Below are 19,440 nucleotides of genomic sequence, written 5' to 3' on the forward strand. Positions count from 1 at the left end.
ACGTTTCTCTGAGATCGGCAGTGTCATGCACGCCTGAGCACAGAAACACACACACACACACGCAGTATGGTCCAATTCACATTGCAGAGATTGGCAGGCTTATCACGAGTGTTTACACCCTCAGATCATTGCTCTTTTAGTTATGTATTTGTGTGTGTGTGTGTGGTTCAGTGTCCTCTGCTCTGTCAGTTGTTAACTCAGTGCAGATAAGTGCTCATACTTTGACCAGAGATTTTAAACATATTTTTTTAGCTTTAGAACAGAACTCTGTGACCTTCGTGTGTGTTTTTCAGGTTTACCTGGAAATAAAAGATTACTCGAGTCAAACATTGCTATCATGTTTTTATCAGTTTTTCCATCTGTATATTTACGTATCTAATTTAAAATAGATTAAAAGACATAAGATTAGGCAGTATCAGTGACCCAGATGGGACTTTGAATCACATTGAAGCTACATACACTTTGTCAGATATAAATTGGATTATAGTGACTTGTGAGAAGTTTAGTTCTGTAGCAAAAAGACAGATGAAAAATCTGCATAAAAGTCAGATGTATTTTTGGTATCTATGTGTCTGTTTGGCAGGCAAACAAAAAACAACTCGTGGCACATGCAGTGCTTTTGAAAAACATTTACAGTAAAGGATATTGAATCACTCAAAGCAACATTTACATGTGTCGTGACGGGTTGAGAGCCAGCTGAGCAAGAGTAAATTAAGACATACGATGTTACGGTTTAACTAAGCTGCCTGCGATTTCACTTTTTCATACACTTTGTAACTTGACTTGTTTGGACGTGTTTGCATGTGACTGTGCCTCTGTATGAAAAACCGATCACACTTGCTGTAAGTTAAGTTGAGAATTTCATTATGCGAGCACACTCGTAAAGTTAAAGTGCATGTGCAAGAAGCTGATGTGTTTGTTTGGTTTTTCCCCCTCCTCTCTCCTTCATCACACCTCCTGCCACCGTCTCTCCAGCACTGTAATGACGATGTCCATAACTGCCAGTCGGACATGAACATCATGGGGGCATGGAAGAGAGGCTACACGGGTAAAGATGTGGTGGTCACGATACTAGATGACGGCATCGAGAGGAACCACCCAGACCTCTTTCAGAACTACGTGAGTGTGTATGTATGCGGGTGTAGGGCGGCTATGAGCGGCAGTGTGTGTGTCTGTGCATGTTGGAGTCTTCAGTCGTCAGTGTTAATTTGTGTATGTCTGTGTGTGAGGTTTGGGGAGGTAAAGAAATGTTTATGTAACCTGCTTTTGTGTGTGTGGCTGTAAGTGTGTCTGATTCAGGATTAAAAAGCCACATGCATAACAGGAATATAGATGTCTGATTGGGAATATTTCAACAGTAATGGTCTTTTTTGTGCAAAAACGTAGGGTTGTACCAAATGTCATTTTTTTGTTTATAACGTTTTAAGAAGGATCCCTCCGGGGAGGGAGATGCCATTAAGAGATAAATGATCTGAAGAATTCTGAGATTATTAATCAATGTAATCTTTCCTTGTAATGACAGAAATTTCCCTCTCCAAGGTTGTAAAACTTTTTTAATTTCTATTTACACTCGTAATTTATCTTCACTAGATCTTTTAGATTTTCTGGAATATAAATTCCCAACGCACCGGCCAAGCTGTTATTCCACTTAACTGGAGCTGTCATCTTTTAATATTTCAAGTTTTCATATTTTATGACATCATCACCCTAGAAAAGAAAAAGAAAATCCTCAAACAAAACATCATTTTGAATAATGTGATTCATCGGATTAAATGAGTTACTTTTTCTTTTTCTTTTTTTTTGAATGAATGAATAAATGTAATTTATGGTGCAGCCTCATTAATACAGGTGCATACAGTTTTTTGACCAAAGTGAAAATGTTGTTTTTGAATGGCTGAACAGCAACAAATATGGATTGAAACACAGTATTTAGTTACATAAACACATGTTGGAAATTTTGGAAATGATTACATCTACATTTTTTAGGGCTGAACCCAACTTAGCATAGTGTCTGTTTAATTGGATTTGGCTGTTCATTACAAATATTTGAGTAGCCTATTCGTTAAAGATTTTGAAAGTTTGAATGGGGTTCAGTGAGATGTTCAGGGTGACTGTGACATTCACGTAATTTAGAAAACAATCCATGTTAGGCCTGTGAGCTAATGCGTGCTAACTACGCTAACGACGGATTGGAAATGTGCAACAATATTTTTTGCCAACACTAGATATCAAACAAATGCCAGACGCTATATCGTACAAAGTTGCTGTGAGCTGTAAAATTCACCACTTCTAAGCAGAAGGCAGAAGATAACTTTATCTCAGAGCGTGACCGGGCAAAGCCGGGCAGCTGCCTTCATATTACTTGGACTCACCCTGGGTCTGTGTCTGCAGCTGCCTGTACGGGAGAGCAGCCTGAAAGCGAGGAGCGCTTATGCTGCTGCTCAATCTGGAGAGCGAAACGTCTCCAGAAGTACACTGCACACTAACTGACAATTAAAAAACAACTGCTCGACAGAGAGATCTCTGACTGATTACTCGAGTTTTCGACTTTCAGGGGGCAGCCCTAATCTTCACTCCAAAAATTTTGATTTGTAGACTTAACAGAGTTCTGGAGTTATTGGAAATGTTTGAGTCACAAAAAATCCTAAGCAGCTGCCACTGGAACTAATTGTACAAATAGAATAATACTATTTTTGAGTAGCCAAATCTTTATCCGCAGCTTTGCAGGGGTATTAGATTCAAGCAGAATGAATAGACTAGCAAAAAAAACAAAAACAAAAGTGCTGTATTTCAGTGTTGGTTTAGAATCTCAATGTTATGAATGGAGCTTATTCAGTACAGCCCTAGGAAGAGGTATTCAGATCATGAGATAAATTCAAATCAGAGATGATTATGATTATACAACAGAAATTAGATCTTGTAAGTAGGAAATATTTGTTGCATGTAACTAAGCAATGTTACAGAAAGCGTGAAATCACTTTGCAGAAATCAGATAATCAACCAGATTGCAATACTAATGGTAATATGCCTCACATAATCATGCGTCATGGATTACACTTCGGCGGAGAGCTCCCTCAGACCTGTGTGTGTGCAGTTATGTGGTGTGTACATGTTTATTTGTGTGTAGTTACATACTTGATGTGCATGCTGAGGTATGTTTACCTCAGTCAGACCAAGGCCAGACAGTTAGAGCAACTTCTTGGCCTGAGGCGGCAGGTAAGGCCATCAATCAACTGTGCAGATTAAATGATTCACACCCTGTTTGACAGTGCCTGCGCTGCTGTTATTAGCTACTCTTAATGCCTGGATTTGTTTGTGCCGAAGGGTGAAAGCGCAGCAGATTGAGTTTGCTCTGATTGCATTCGATTTACAAAACTGTTGTGTGTGATGCTAATGTGAACCGTTTGATTGGGCTAGAGAGGCTGCTTGATGTTCCACAGGTCTATCACTTAGACACACACATACACACACGGGTAGTGTTGGACATACCTTTCTAATGAATTTACCTGCTGGATGTTTTCTCTCCCCTGATCATTATTGCAACTGTCATTTTGGTGTTTGATGTACTTGTTTTGACCTCTGTGTCTCCTGCAGGACCCTCAAGCCAGCTTTGACGTCAACGGCAACGACATGGACCCCATGCCCCGATACGACGCAACCAACGAGAACAAGTAAGAAAAACAAATCTAAACCAGATCTAATGAGAGAGAAACTTTATTTTAATTGTTAGAGTGAAAATTAGGATTTGTCTTTTAGTGTTTCAGGGTCACAGTCAGTCAGACGTTCTTCTGTGTGTTTTCCTGATTGATTTTCACCAGAAGCTCTTAGCCTCAATATGTTTGTGTTTGCTGAGCCCTGACCTTGTTGTGGGTGCGATGAGTTACATTATTGTATTTGATTGTGACATTTGTGGGAGGGTTGTGGTTTTTCTGTTTGGAAGAATTGGTGTGTGTATGTGTGTGCAAGTGCACATGCAAGTGTGAGTGTGTAAGAGGAAAAAAAGAGAGGCTTGCTTGTCCAGGCACTTGTCTTGTGCCAGTTTGGCTTAGTGAGTGATTTTTGGTGTGTGTGTGTGTGTTTGTGTGTGTGTGTTTGTGTGTGTTTGGCTGCAGCAGCCCAAGTGCCTTGGCAGCATCTCAGTCCCTGCTGGTAATGCATTGTCTTAAAGAGACATGAGGCCTACAGATGCAGCTTAATGAGCTGGTTTCCTTTTAAGGCTGAATTCATAGTTGCCTGTGATGTTGTGTGTGTGTGGACAGAAATCTGGTTCTTCCTCTTTGACTTTTCATATTACTATTCTTGGTCCAAGAAATTATCCTATGGGATTTACAGACTGGAGTTAATTTTAGTTTAATCAAAACACAGAGGTCATGTCTCCCATGGGAATAGTGAGTCTAATGGAATAGATTTAAAAGTTTGGCGTGTGGTGGCCGGCAAGTTAAAACTGGTCATCCTGCCCGAAAGGCAAGAAACACACAGACTCTCAACGCTAACTTTAGCTACATCTGGCAAACTGTGGATTGTTGTCAAACTATGTGTTGTATAGCAACAAGAATGACATAATTCTTGTGGATTTTAACCTGTTGTTGTCTGTGTGTACAAGCAGTGCTAACAGCTGCGCTTTGGATGTAAGCAGGACTAAAGGCAAGTAAGAAGTAACACATTTAGATGCACCAGCATCTATTGCTTTACCAGTGAATCAGTCTTGTGTTTGCAGACTTTTAAATGTTGTCCACAGATAACCCATCCTGCCCACCACAGATTTAAAAGGACAATATGACAAATCAAATTGTGGAAATTCCTGTTATGTCTGAGTCAGATGTCCTTTTGTTAAAATGACAGAAAGTGGTCACAGAGTGTCCTGACAGTTTTGTAATGTAGTGTTTGTGCTTTGGGAATTTTGGGTTTCTTCACCTGCCATTTGAAACGAGCAGATTTACTTGCACATCTTCAGATTCTGTAGATGACAAAGCTCTTCATTTTCTTGCAGATTGATTTCTGCTATAACCCCTTATAAAGGTCCAGTGTGTAGGATTTAGGGGGATATATTGTTAGAAATGGAATATAATGTTCATATCTATTAGGGGTGTAAATCACCAGTTTCATCACAATACGATATTATATCGATTCTTTGGACAAGAATACGATATTTGCCAATATAACAAAGTCTGCCACGATATGATTTCGATTCCTGCGATTGATATGATTGATTGTTGTTTATTCCAGAGTAAACAACAATATCCTCTTTGTCCTTCGCATGGATGCTTGCCATTTGCCTGCCCCTATTTGATGGTGACACAGACTTTCAAAATAAATGCGCGTCCTAAAGATGATGATATGAGTGATGGTTTCACTTTGCATCGATGACATTGTATCACTGATCGTTTAATCGATATATTGATCCAGATCGATGGATTGTTACACCCCTAATGGCACACAGGAGAAGTTGCAGTTGGTTGCAATCTGCAACCTCACCGTTAGATTGCCTTAGACCCCAGGAACATCTTTCATGTAAAGCTCTGTGGCCCAAGAAAACTTTTCCTCGCAGACTTGCATAGCAAATGACACATCTGGAAATCATACATCAATACATTTTTCTGAGTGTTACAACCCCCGGAAAATGACTTATTTCCCTATCAGAATTTGTTCCATTTGAATAATTGTATCCGTATTTAAGTGCAGCACTAAACCGGAAGGAGCCTGCTCTACTGGCCATACAGTGCGAAAGCAGTGCTGAACATCCGAGTCGTTTTAAACGCGGCAGTTGAACTTTTTTGTCTTTATGGCCCAATGAGCAACTTCCATAGGTTTGAACAGCACCATGTCTCCAATGCTGTATCCATTTCTCTTTATACATCAGTGGAAGCCATTAAATCCAACACACTCAACCTATAACTCTCATTGTTACCACTCTGTAACACAAAGCAATTTAGAGAAAATGTAACTGTAGTTTTTAATATCGGTCTCCAAATAGATCTAGGAAGTGGGAACAGTTAATGTGCATCTGTGGCCTGCCATATTAAAAACCTGTCTGAGAAAATGACAAGTAAACAGACACTGAAAACTACGAAAAATAAACTGAAGCTGTATTTTAAAAATCTGAAATTATAGTAAGCCTGAACATATTTACTGTGCTAGTTGAAGTAGTGGCAAAACACACAACTATAAAAAATTACCTGTACCACAGAGAGTTAAATGTGAGCTTAAGTGGCTGTATCCTTTGAAACTTTCAGAAAGTTAAAAAGTACGTGTTTGCATTTGAATGATTGCTGTGTGTGAGTGTGTATTGTTCCAACTGACTATTATCCGCTGCACAAACATTATATGGTCCTGGATGAAACACAGAGAGATCCCTGAGTGACTGTGACACAGATGTGTAGAAAATGGAAAAAACAGGCAAACACAAAGACTGGAGAGACAGCCAGACAGACGATTTTATGGATTAGTGGAGTGAAGTGAACTGAGTGAAGACTGTTGAAGCGTTTTGAAAGAGGGAGCCAGCAGTTTGGCTCATTAACTGTGACAAAGGGGCCTATCACTGATTTGCAGCCATTTGATATGTTATACTTAAACCCACACAGTTTCATTTGTGTTCACTTTGCTGAAAACTTGTGAGGTCATTCTTTACAAAGGATAAAAAGGCGGTTTCCACATTGATACAAGGGCCGTCACATCTGATACTTAAACGGGATATGCCTTTCATGCATTTTCAGTTTTGAAACATAGAAATGATGCTCCGATATCTAAAAAGCCAGAATCCTGTTGAAGTCAGATATCTTGAGCACAAGTCATCAGAGGTGTTGTTGACTAAAGGTGCTGTATTTGATGTTCAGAGTTTTAATATAGCAGCAAATAACCATGGGATTTGTAAAGATATAGTGGAGAAATTGCATCCTGAGCAGAGAGTGAAGTCATTTACCTCTGTGTGTCTCGTAATCGGAGCTTCTCTGTTCTTTGTTGTGGTAGCCGGCCAGGCCGCACACGCATTTTAGTGCATAGCCCCATTTCCACCAAACACTTTCGGTATGGTACCTTTGGAACCAAAAGTAACCCTCAGACATGGTACCTAGACCCTAGTATTTCCACTGCAAACAGTACTCTTAAATGTGGGTGGGGTTGTTGTCACTCACTGCTCTGTCCGGCACTCACTGTATTCCTTCCTATCAGTCTGCACCTCGTTTATCGTCCACAGAACGGGGTTGCACGCCAGCATTTTCAGAACAAAATAGAACAGGCTGCAATGAGAGTCTCTCTCCATGGGATATTTAAAAACAGCGGGTTTGTGCATGCAGTCTCTGAGACAAGCTTGGAGGTTTAGTGTTGCTGTAGTTAACAGAAACGACACTCCGCAACGCTTTTTTTTTTTTCTCAGTGAGGATTGGGATATATGCCTGTTCACATAACCCGGCCAAATAATATACTGTATATTAACGCTTGAAGATCCACTCATTACTTAAATTGTACGTCATATAAAAACTAAAGTAATGGTCAAAGTTGTCACAGTGAAATTTAAGGTGTGTTGATTGATTCACGTCATCAACTTGTGCATTGAGTAACATTACAAGTAAACGTTCCACCTTAAAAGTTACTGGCAGTCAGCCTAGTGAATTATTTTTCTCAGACTACAGCTGCTGCAAGAGGCAGCAAAACATCCTTTCATTTTATAGTTACAGTTTAGTAATAAAACTCTCCACAGTATGAACAGTGGTTACATGAGCCTCAAACCCAACCTCTATTGACCAATCAACAGACTGCAGTGTTCACAGCTCCACCTTTTAGTACCAGATCTGTGTGCTAGGTACCCCAACAGAGGGGGGGGACCAAAAATGGGAACAGTACGAAACGGTTCCATTGGTACCATCCGCAACTTTTCACAGTGGAAACGTAAAAAAGCGTACTGCACTGTACTGCGCGGTGGAAACAGGGCTCTGGTGTGTGTCCCACTGGCTAAATAATCGCTGCCACTCTGCGTCAAGCTAGCTTGGCATCAAGTGTTGCCAGCTTGGTGACTTTCTTGCTTATTCAGACCATCAGAAAAAAAGAGAGAAATACATTGTACTATAATTCATTCCCATGCGTGCTGCTCAGATTAATCACGGTTCCAGGCTCTCCCGTCATCAGTGCAGTGTCTCTCCGCCTTTCCCTCTCTTGTGTCATAATTTTCTTTCCTCTTAACAAAGCCTGGCTAAAGGTTTCCCTCTTTTTTCCAATCTTTATGCTAAGCAAAGCTAACGGACTGCTGAAGGTAGCGCCACATTTACTGTGCAGACAAGAGGAGGAATGTCAGTCAACTCTAGGCAAGAAAGAGAAAAAGCATATTTCCCAGTATGACAAAGTATTTTGTACTTGTTTGTGCTGCTCTGATTAGGCTTCAAGTGTCTTTACTTTGTGGATATAGAAATCCTTCTCCCCACGCAGCTTTAATACTATGTAGGCAGCGCAGAAAGGTCAGGCAAAAGTCATTTTGTCAGGTGGGAAGAAAGGTTGAAAAACACTCCACTAATTTCATGATAAGTTAAAGGAAAGTGGTCGAAACCTGGAGGAGTATGTTTTGTTTTTTATTATACAAGTGTAGAGGGCAGTGGAGGACAGATTGTGGGTGAATAAATGTGAAGTGTGAGGTATAGAATTTCTACTCACGAGCGTTTTTATTTTATTCAATAGAAGGCTTGTAGAAAGAAATGAGAAGGATGACCTTTTTTGATGGAGTTGCTAAGCATGAATGTTTCCGTTTACACCCTAAGTGAGTGAGGATGGTGATGCTTCAGTATTTCTTTTCTTTTTTTTTTTTTTTTTTTTAAAAACCTTTGATCATGTTGTTAGTGTTGAAATTATCAAGTTACCGTGAAACAGATTTCCCTCAGTCTGAGTGCTTCCCTGGACTTTAAAACTTCCCCGTGTCTTCCCCGGGGGTTTGGATAGCTAGATGCTGGGTTTCCATGGCAGCGGTCAGAGCTGTTTCCGGGGGGTGTTATGATGCAGATGTTCTCGGCAGGAGGTGCGTGTGTGCGCGAGTGTGTTTGTGCCGATCCAGGAAGTGGTGTTTTTGAGGAGGCGGCGGACGCAAACATACTTATGTTTGTTTACGCTGGTTGCTGACCCGGGCCGATTGTCACCACTGGTGGAATGTTACCCTGGTGTGTGTTTGTGTGTGTGTGTGTGTATGTGTGTTTTAGTTGCTGAAAGAAGTATGAGTAGTCTTATCTAATCACTGATGTTGGACATTGTTTCAGCTATTTTTGTTTTGGTGTGTCTGTCTGTGTGCGTGTGGATGCTGTCAAACACTGTGCCTCATTTTGTGTGTGTTCACTCATCTATGGACCACTGGCACTGAGGAACTCCAAACATATTTGTCGTGACAGCGTTACAAATGTTAAACTACCTCCTCTTCCGTTCTCTGTTAGGGTTTCTGGTTAAAAGCAAGGACTGTAGAAATATTTATAGTGTTTGCGACATTTGTAACACTTATTACTCTTAAACAGTTTTGTTTAAGATTGCATCAACAGGAATGCTCACATTTATCTGTGAAAACGTGTGTTTACGTGTAAGTGTCCTTGCTCTCCACTTCAAAAGCTGCGTGTTTATCTGGTAGTTTGTGTGTGCTCTCCTGCTTGTGTATACACGTGTGTCCCAGAGTTGTGTAGTAAGCTGCTCATTCCCGCTCTTTCCTCAGACACGGGACGCGGTGTGCGGGTGAAGTTGCTGCAGCCGCAAACAACTCCCACTGCATTGTGGGAATTGCCTACAATGCCAGAATAGGAGGTGAGTGACATTTGTCTAGTTTCTGACACTGTAGAATTATTCCTCCAACCTGCTTTAACAAAAATAAACTCTGTGTTTTAGGTTTGTCTTTGTGTCACTGACTGATCATGTGCTTATTGTCCCACACACCATGATATCATCATGGTGTTGTCTGACTACTTCTACACACTTTCATTCTTATAAACATTTGCATATTAAAGGGGAGCAAAACTATTACATCAAAGGAACAGTGTGCAGGGTTTCCCACACATTCATATATTTGTGGCGGTCCGGCAAAATTAAAACATCTGCCGCCACATTTTGATTTTCTATATTTTGTGCAGGACTGTTCATAAGGAGCGCTGTTGGAATATATACACTGTTTGGTTATTCATTGCACCACATTCTAGGAGCTTAGAGCGTACTCTGGGCACAGAACGTCAGGCATAGTGAAAACAAAACTTAACCATTCATTGCACTGGGTCTAAAAGTTTGCTTTCCCCTCACAAACAGCTGCTTCTCTCGTCCATCGATCTGATCTGATCGGCTCTGATTGGATCAACTGATCAATTATCCACCCCTGGGCTGTGTTCACAAACCCACAAAAACCTCCAAGCCTGACAAAAAGGCAAGGAAAATAAAGACACAAAAGTTAGCAGTTTGTCCCCGTTTTTCGTTGCTCCCTCTAGGATGAGTGCTGCCTATGGTCTGCCACCTGGTTGCTATGCCCGGGAACATCCTGAAAACAGCAAAGAAGAAAAAAATTAAAATATAAAGGCAGATAAATACAGTGCCACACGCTTCTTATGGGTTATAAGTGATGGTTGAGAGGGATTACTTCTGTATGAGACCACATGTTTGTTTTTTTCAGGAAAATCCTGCTTAGTATACATTTTAAAACATAACTTCTAATGCTTGAAGATACAGAGTTTAACCAAGACAACCAGGTGTTATGTGGGAAAAGCTGACATGGAAATACTTGCTAATTAATGTGTAGATTAGCCTAATTAATGACTTGATTTGCCTGTGTTTAATTCATTATTGTTATGATGACAGGACATTAAGCAGCTGGACTGGCTGCCTAATGTATATCGTTATCCAGCCAGTTCTGTGGAAATTCACAGGACAGAGATTTAACCAGTGCACGTATTATTTCTGTGTTTGTGTGTTAGGTGTGCGAATGCTGGATGGCGATGTAACAGATATGGTGGAAGCTAAGTCTTTGAGCCTCCAGCCACAGCACATTGACATCTACAGTGCCAGCTGGGGACCTGATGATGATGGAAAGACTGTGGATGGACCAGCGTCTCTGGCCAGGCAGGCCTTCGAGAACGGCATCCGCATGGTGGGCACATGCACTCATGTATACACATGCAGATCAATGTACAAGTGAACATGTGCTCAGATGCTCAGCCAAGACTTTGACATTGGTATTCATATGTTGAGAAAAGATATAAACACACAAACACACACTAGCAGATATGTGTGTGTGTGTGTGTGTGTTTCACTCTCATATACTCATATCCGAAAGTCCTAGCTGGCTATCTCTACCTGTGAAGCTCCTCCGGACATTAGAGAGCTGCCCTGGCCTATTAGCATATATTCATTTACATATTCATAGCTTATTTTGCATAACGACAAGCTGCTGCCATGTTGTTGGCTGAGTGGAGTGGAAAAGCTCTAACAGAGGTTAAGAGGGGTGAAGTCATTTAGTGGTCACGTCTCACACACACACACATACATCTACACATTTACAAAGTTTGCTACGACTGGCTTTTTGCCATTTGGTTAAGCAGATGTAGACCTCTGAGGAGGTGAGACAGAGAGACAGAAAGCAAAAACTTTGACTTCAAGGCTGAGTGCCTGTGGCATGGTACAAAAAAGAGAAGAGAAAGAGAGGAAAAAAGGATGGACACATAGGGAGTGTGAGCAGAAGAGAGTCCCCGTTGCTCCTGACAGGCTGGCCTTTTAAGATGACAGAGGTGAGGGAGATATCTGTCCAGCTGGTACGAGTTGGGCATGTGTATGCGCTTGCATGCCCTCCTGCTGTTGTGAGTGTGTGTGTGAGTGTGTGTTTGTGAAGCTGAGTGGAGATGACATGCTTGTGGGTGTAACATGTACCTGTGTGACACTCTGAAGAGACAGTTTATCACAGAGAGCTGAGGTGTTAGAGATACCACTGACAGCTGTGGAGAGAGTTGTACTCGGCTTGTGTTGCTGTATGTGTGGAAAACTGAAGGGAAACTGTGTGTGCGCTTGTTGCCTATGCACAACATTTTCCTCTCATAGGTGTTTCTGATTAGGCTGACCCTGTCTGTGTGGAAATAGCTTTTAATTCAAACAGTGATATCCTTCAAAATATGTCTTCATTGAAGCTCTATCTGTGCTTTTTTTCTGGTTTCAGGACATTTTAGTACTACAACTGAAGATTATTTTCATCGCTGATCAATCACTATTTTCTGATATTTGTAGAGCTGCATGATATGCAAAAAAAAAAAAATCACACAGATTATTTTGACAGAAGTTGCAATTGCCATAAGAGTCAGGATTTTAGTGGGAATGGTAATTTTTGCATTTTATTTTCACTGAAAAAACATAAACATGATGATGATGTCTGTATCAAACAAGCATGTTCCCTTACGTCTGGTATATGATTTGTAGGCCAGGGCATCTCTGTAGTGCCACAATGCTTCATTTATATGTGACACATCACCTTTATCAAAAAATTGCAGCTCTTGTGATTTGGATATTGCTCTTGGCCGTATTGCGATTTTGATAATACTTCAATTAGCTGTGCAGCCCTAACATTTAATTAATACTCATCAATTTTCTAAAGCCAAGATGACAGCAGCAGCTTTTTTGTTTTGTTGCTCCACAGTGCAAAATGTAATATATTTAATTCACAATAATATATTATTAGAGAAGACAATTCAATTCAGTAGAACTTAATTTATCCCAAAGGAAATTCGGGATAAATTAAAATTAAGAATAATTAACGCCAGAGAACGGTTCAAATTACAGTGACCACAATTTTAACAATTCACAACCAGTAGGTTCCCCGGGTTAGAGTCACACAGTTTTATAACAATACAGTGTTCAATATTTAGCAAAATAACAAATATACAAGATAGAAGTGTTTTCTAGGAGCGAAAACAAAAACCAGTTTCTAATAGAGAAACAGTAGGAGTATGAATAGTACAAGAGTTACTTAAAATGAACTAGAATGGTGGTTATATTGTTATATTGAATTTGATATAACAACGAAAACTAGTATTGCACATGACAGAGAAAATGATATTGCTCTACATTGACAGGTGATCATGATATTGAAGAATAATATTGCACTAAAGTAGATGAAAGCTAAAAACCTGTTGATGTTCAGCATCTTTGCTAGATGAAGTAATCAATCATTAAAGTTGTTAATGATGAACTTTATGATGCGACACGTTCATTAATTGGCATTTCTTCTGACCAATAAATCACATAGGCACCATTTCAAACTCTTGATGATGATCACTGTCCATCAGTTCTGCATTGTTTCACCCCTCTCCTCTCCTTCATCCTCATGTCCCCTTCGTGCTCTCTACTCACCGTTTCCTCCCACCTCTCATTCTTTGTCCCTTCCTTTCTTTCAAAGCGCTCTCCATCGCTCTCATCTGTCAGCGTTTGCTCCTGTCTGATCCCCCTCTCACTCAGAGGGGCTCCACTCGCTTATCGCTGCCTGACAGAATCCCCCTTTTGAAGAACTCCACTCTGTTTTTTATCTGTGTGTGTGTGTGTGTGTGTGCATGAATGTTGTTGGAGAGTCTGTCTTGACAAACAGGGCGAATCGCAGTGTCGGTCAGTTCATCAGATGTCTTTTTTTGCTGACTCCTGGCTGAACTTTGCCTTCACAACTCGGTCAGTCATCACCGGCACTGTAACTGGCTCAGTGTGTCTCCACCAGGCCTGTGTTTAGATCATTTTCAACTCTGCCAATTTTGGAAGAACAATTGAATAGTAAAAGCCATTTGGCTTGAGAAGGTCTCCACTTAAAAATAATTGAGACTGAATACTCCATTAGTAAATGAATTGATGTCTTTATTCACACTCTGAGCTGGCCATGGCCTCTCAATTAGTAAGGTCCTCTGAATACATCTGGGATGATTTTTTTTCAATATGCTGTCTAACCTCTTCTGGATAGCTAGATTTGAATACTAAACAGCTGCCTGGCTGCTCATGCAACATGCCTCAGACATAACGAATGTCCATATGTGTGCAGTGTTCAGCCTAAACGTGGTGAAATGCAAAACATGCACTAAGAATCATTGTTAAAACTAGTTGAAATAATAAGGGCAGTATGGCCAATGAAATATCCAAATTGCATGAGCTGCATTTCTTTGGTAAAGGTATAATGTGCCACAACATAGCAATAGCAAAGAAGCATTGTAATGATACAGAGATACCCCAGCCTGCAAATCATGTTCCAGATATAAGGGAGCAGACATGTTTGTTACATTTTTATATGTCATTTTTTCAGTGAAAATAAAATGCAAAAATTAGCATACCATTCCCACTAAAATCGTGACTTATTTTGCAGTCAAATTATCACTGTCAAACCAATGGCAATTAGATTTTTTTTTTTGTATATTGTGCAGCCCTATTAAAAACTAAAGCTGGAACATGTGCAGTCAGTCAGGAACACTCTTGTCATAGATTTAACCATTAAAAGCAACAAATGGAAATAGAGTCTTGCTTGGCGCTGATGGCTCCACTCAATGCATAAAACCCCCCAGGTCATACAAAAGTGGGCTTAAAGCAAGACATAAAATACCCATTTAACCTTTAAGCCATGTTTGGACCCTGAATTTGGAGGGTGGAGGCTGGGGTGGAAGAAGCAGCTGCAGCAGTGTGTGGCAGCATTGGTGTGGCAGGGATTAGTGAGTAGGAGGCCATATTTAAATGGACCGCCTTGTTGTGAGAATGGGCTGCGATTGGTGTGTGACTGATGAGAAGCAATGATCCAATCAAGCTACAAACTTACCAAGATTGAGCAAAGCAGACAAACATGTACTGTACTGACAAGATAAATAATAATGGAACAGAGTACACAAGGTCCCAACATCAAGGATATGACACAATGTTTTTTTTTATTCAGTATTTTCAGACTAAGCAGCAAATAGCACAACATGAGTTAAGATAAACGAGTAAATGCAGGGTTAAAATTTAGAAAATGGCCGTGAGATGAGATTTAAAAGACGATTCAGCTCTTACCCTCAAAAATAAAAAATAACACTCGTCCTGCTGAAAATTAATTTAAAAAAAAAACACAGCTAAATTCAAGCATCAGATATGATGCAATAAAAAGTGCACTACTTTCATACCAAACATCTTTTAAAGTAACGTCCTGTATCTGACTTATTACTAATTCATATGACAGGACTGGTTCTAGTTATACATTACGTCTGATGTCAATCAGTAAATGAACTTGTCTCTCTGCTGCTGTTTTACTGATGTCAGGAGAGATGGAGATTCACCTCAGTCCAACATTTAAAAACCTCACTAACACAGCATGGCACTGCGCATTGTCAACTTTTCAAAGGAAAAAAAATCACCACTATATTTTGCCCAGTCGAAACATTATGATTACTGAACTTGGATCAAATCACATCAGATCTGTTGCCAGATGCTCACAGGACCGCTGAGGATTTACATAGTCTCTGCTACCTACTGATCATCTCCAGCTCTTTCATTCGCTGATCTTCTTTATACAGTGATATCTGTGCACTGAACACAGAACCTGATACTGTGCTTTCTGACAGACATTAACAGAACATTAAAAACCTAAGCCAAAATAAAGTCTGGTGAGGAGTAATTACCTTTAAGACAACTCTGCAGCCTCTTACTGTATCCTCTCTGCATCTTTTCCTGTCAGGGGAGGAAGGGCCGTGGCTCCATCTTCGTGTGGGCATCAGGCAACGGCGGGCGCAGCAGAGACCATTGCTCCTGTGACGGCTACACCAACTCTATCTACACCATCTCAATCTCCAGCACAGCCGAGAGCGGACGCAAGCCGTGGTACCTGGAGGAATGCTCGTCCACACTGACCACCACCTACAGCAGCGGAGAGAACTACGACCGGAAAATTGTAAGAACTGCTGCTGCTTGCAAACACGCACATGTACACACACACACACACACACACTAGAGCACATTCACTCTTGAAAGGAGTACAAGAACCCATGGCCTAATTTTACTGCAGAGCCAGAATGCTCTTTCCTTCTTCACTGATGTCCAAATTATAGCATGGTGTTTTGTGCTTAATTGCAATTTGGACAAGATTTCTGTTTTCCATCTTTAAATGTGTGACATGAACCACAAAGATTTGCCAAGGTTTGTCTCCCTGCCTTAGATAACCATTAATTTACATTGGATACTGACCATGTTTTGATTAGTTGCTTAAAAGAATGTAAACATTTGCACGCCCAATATATAAATTCGGCTAAAGGGATAGTTCAAATTTTTTGAGGTGGGGTTGTATGAGGTTCTTATCCATCGTCAGTGTATTACCTACAGCAGATGTCAGTCAGCACACCCTCAGTTTGGAGAAGCAGACAGATCAAATCAATCTCAGTTTAAGTGGGCACCATAATGAGAATGTTTGCACTGCTTTACCTTGCCATCAGACAGCCTTTTCTGACAGGGAAGTGAAGCCATTATTTATGCTTTCTTCAAAGCCACCAGACCCTTTGACAAAAACAGCAGTTATACTTCACAGAACAGGGAGTTGCTGATCTACTGTTGTCTTGATCGGCATTCTTTTGTGTCTGTGTGAATCCTAGAAGGATTAGAAAACTCAAGTCAGACAATGATACAAACTAACTGTTCGAGGCAGCGGTAGATGAGCAACTCCCGTGTTCTTGGAGGTAAAATTACTTTTTTTGTCAAAGGAGTCTGGTGGCTTTTAAGAAAGCGTTGATATGCTTTAGTTCGCCATCAGAAAGAGCTGTCTGACAGCAGGGTAAAGTAGTGTTTAATGCCCAGTCCCCCAATGATTCGTGACAAGACGAAATCGTTTTAGAAGGTTGCAGCAGTGTGAACTGGCCGGTTTGAGCTCCACTACAGTTGGCTGATGGAGTCACCTGCAACTCGCTGGTCAAATCGCTGTTGGCTGGTTTTAGAATGTAAGGAACGTTCAGCTTGTAGTGAAGTCTACTGGTCAAGTCAAAATGACTGCAGATGGTGTGTTTGCCTGCTGCAGAAGGTGCTCCGTCCCCACCGAACCATCTGTTTCCTTCAGTGTCGGATAGTGGGTAGCTGCAAAATAATCCTGAAAAGCTGGAAATCAGAAAGGAAGTACAGAGAGTTGTGGCATAGAGATGATACACCGCCTCATCTAGTTGCATTGGTGTGAACCAGCAGGTTTTTAGAAGATTGCAGAACAACGTGCAAGTAGTTGCACGTTTCAACTTGTCTCGTCAAGAATCTTTGGTCTGAACTGGGCTTTAGAGGTGACATTTTCTTTTTAGCTGGCAAAAATATGTTTTGTTGCTGCCCCCATCCACAGCAGTACATTGCTTAGCTTGGTACACCTGCCTGCCTCTCGACCGCCTCTCGACCGCCATCTACTGTAGGTCAAGCCCAGAGACTGGCTATCGGTCAATGTCAGGCCATCGGTGAGCATCTGTCACCCAAGTTTTTGCAGTGTGTCTCGCCACCATTTGCACCACCTTTGTCGGCTTCTTTTTTGGCTAATTCGGCATGTTGAATCTCTGAGATGGCGGAGCCCATCTGTGAATTAAGTCACTGATTTGCAGTTTAGCTCAGTAAAGAGAGATGGAAGTGAAGAAAACAAACAAATGCAGTCAAGAGGGTGTAAGACTGAAACAAACATGTTGTATTAGGTATACTTATGTTTTTAGCCATTGAGCTCTTCAGCAGAAAGGGTTTGCAATTGTGCTATTGTGCATTGGCGCAGGGTTAATATGGTTTTTTCTTTCAACATCGGTTTGTGTTGTTAATGTGCTAACTGACGAACTTGCGTCTTCAATCTGTCCTGACGCTCTTCCAGTTTCCCTGTTTTTTAGGGTGAATACAGACTACCTCCGCCTGCTTGTATGAAGAGTTATTTCCTCTCACACAGGTGCAGAATGTACATGCTAGTTGGTCATTGGCTGTAGTCTTTATGGTACATTCAGGTGTAGCTTTTGGCAACGTGAGCAGATGCAACAGTCGTCCTTCGCTGCCACTAGTTCTCTGATGTCACTTTGGTTTGTCTGGGCCTTAATACACTGTATATAGAGAAGTACCTCAGACAAGCCAACTTCAAAAAATTCCGAACTATCCCTTTAAGAACAGAGCATGATGCTTTTGGCATTAACTTGCCCTTGTCGGTGTGTGCTTGCTTGTGGCTACAGTGGTGTGGCCTGGTTTGACCCAAATCAATCCCATGATCCACTGGGACGGACAGTGACAGTTGTCCACTGTGAGCTAGCTTGTCTGGCAGCGTCTTACTACATTCCTCAGACTGATGCTACGGACAGGCACACACACACACACATTCTCGCCAGTTTCCCTCCGGCTTTGTACACTTACAGTAGAACCTCATATATCTGAATGTCAGTCTAATCTACTTGAGCACACACTGTCCTGTCTGCTAAATGCTGTTGGACCACTTTCACTTCTTAGTAAACCATTTCGGATTCTGTGTGTGTGTGTGTGTGTGTGTGTGTGTGTGTGTGTGTGTGTGTGTGTGTCGTCGGATAATCCCTCAAACTTTTTGGTCCAGGAAAGGTCCTTTGATGAGGGCTCAGGCTGGAAGTTAGCCAAGCTTTTCTTGGCTAACTGACTGTCAAGCTGTCTGACTAGTTGGCTGTCTAAAGTCCATACAATCAAAGTGAACATACAGCGCTTTAACAACATGTTTTACTACTTTTTATACCTTCTTTATTCTCCGTCCTTGCCTTCTCCTTGGGGGTTGGATTGATTTCTTGAATTCTTGGGGAAAACCACTGATATGTTTACTTGTGTGTGTGTGTGTGAGCATCTGTGTATGTTATCTGTAGTGAGGCTGTGTATCAAAGCTGGAATGTGAGTTTCAGGAGTTTCAGGTGTGTCTAAATCCTCCTGATCCTCATGACTTCAATCTCTGTCTGTCTGTGTCTTTCTTCCTCTCCTCCTGCCTGTCACTGTTTTTCCGCTCTTCCTTCACTTCACTCCTCCTGTAACCGTCGACTCCTCTGCTTCTTCATCTGTTTTCCTCTGAATATCGTCTTTGACTCTTCCCTTCCTTCTTTTCCCATCTCTTCCCTGCTCACTTTTTTCTGTCTTCATTCCTCTTTGTTTCTCTTTTATCCCCTGTGTAACTTCACTCTCCTTTTCCTCTCCTATATCTGCAGATCACAACAGACCTGAGACATCGATGTACAGACAGTCACACGGGGACGTCGGCCTCGGCTCCCATGGCTGCTGCCATTATTGCTCTGGCCCTGGAGGCAAAGTAAGATCCACTTAACCTCATCCCTTCGCTTCATCCCTTTGTCCCTTGCTTACCTCCTAATGCCCTCTTGTCCTCTGGCCTCATTGATCTCCGAGGGGAACACGTGAAGCGTTTTCTCACAAATGCATCATTGTCAAGTCAGCGTGGACATGCATTTAAATACTTGGAAAATGCTGTCTTTGTTTAAGTCAGTTAATCCCAGCAACATTTGTGAGGAGACA

At 41.3% G+C, this 19,440-nt stretch overlaps 1 protein-coding gene across 1 annotated transcript in view; it reads left to right on the top strand.

The window, feature by feature from the left end:
* The window catches only part of LOC126394237 (proprotein convertase subtilisin/kexin type 5-like), a 95,424-nt gene that overhangs the window by 692 nt on the left and 75,292 nt on the right, over positions 1–19,440 (top strand). The window contains exons 2-7 of the mRNA XM_050050941.1: positions 976–1,119; positions 3,595–3,671; positions 9,674–9,762; positions 10,914–11,086; positions 15,656–15,868; positions 19,119–19,219. Coding sequence (XP_049906898.1) covers positions 976–1,119; positions 3,595–3,671; positions 9,674–9,762; positions 10,914–11,086; positions 15,656–15,868; positions 19,119–19,219 — 797 coding nt within the window. The remainder of the gene's footprint in view (positions 1–975; positions 1,120–3,594; positions 3,672–9,673; positions 9,763–10,913; positions 11,087–15,655; positions 15,869–19,118; positions 19,220–19,440) is intronic.

This window comes from Epinephelus moara, chromosome 8 (assembly GCF_006386435.1).
Source record: "Epinephelus moara isolate mb chromosome 8, YSFRI_EMoa_1.0, whole genome shotgun sequence".
Classification (NCBI taxonomy): Eukaryota; Metazoa; Chordata; class Actinopteri; order Perciformes; family Serranidae; genus Epinephelus; species Epinephelus moara.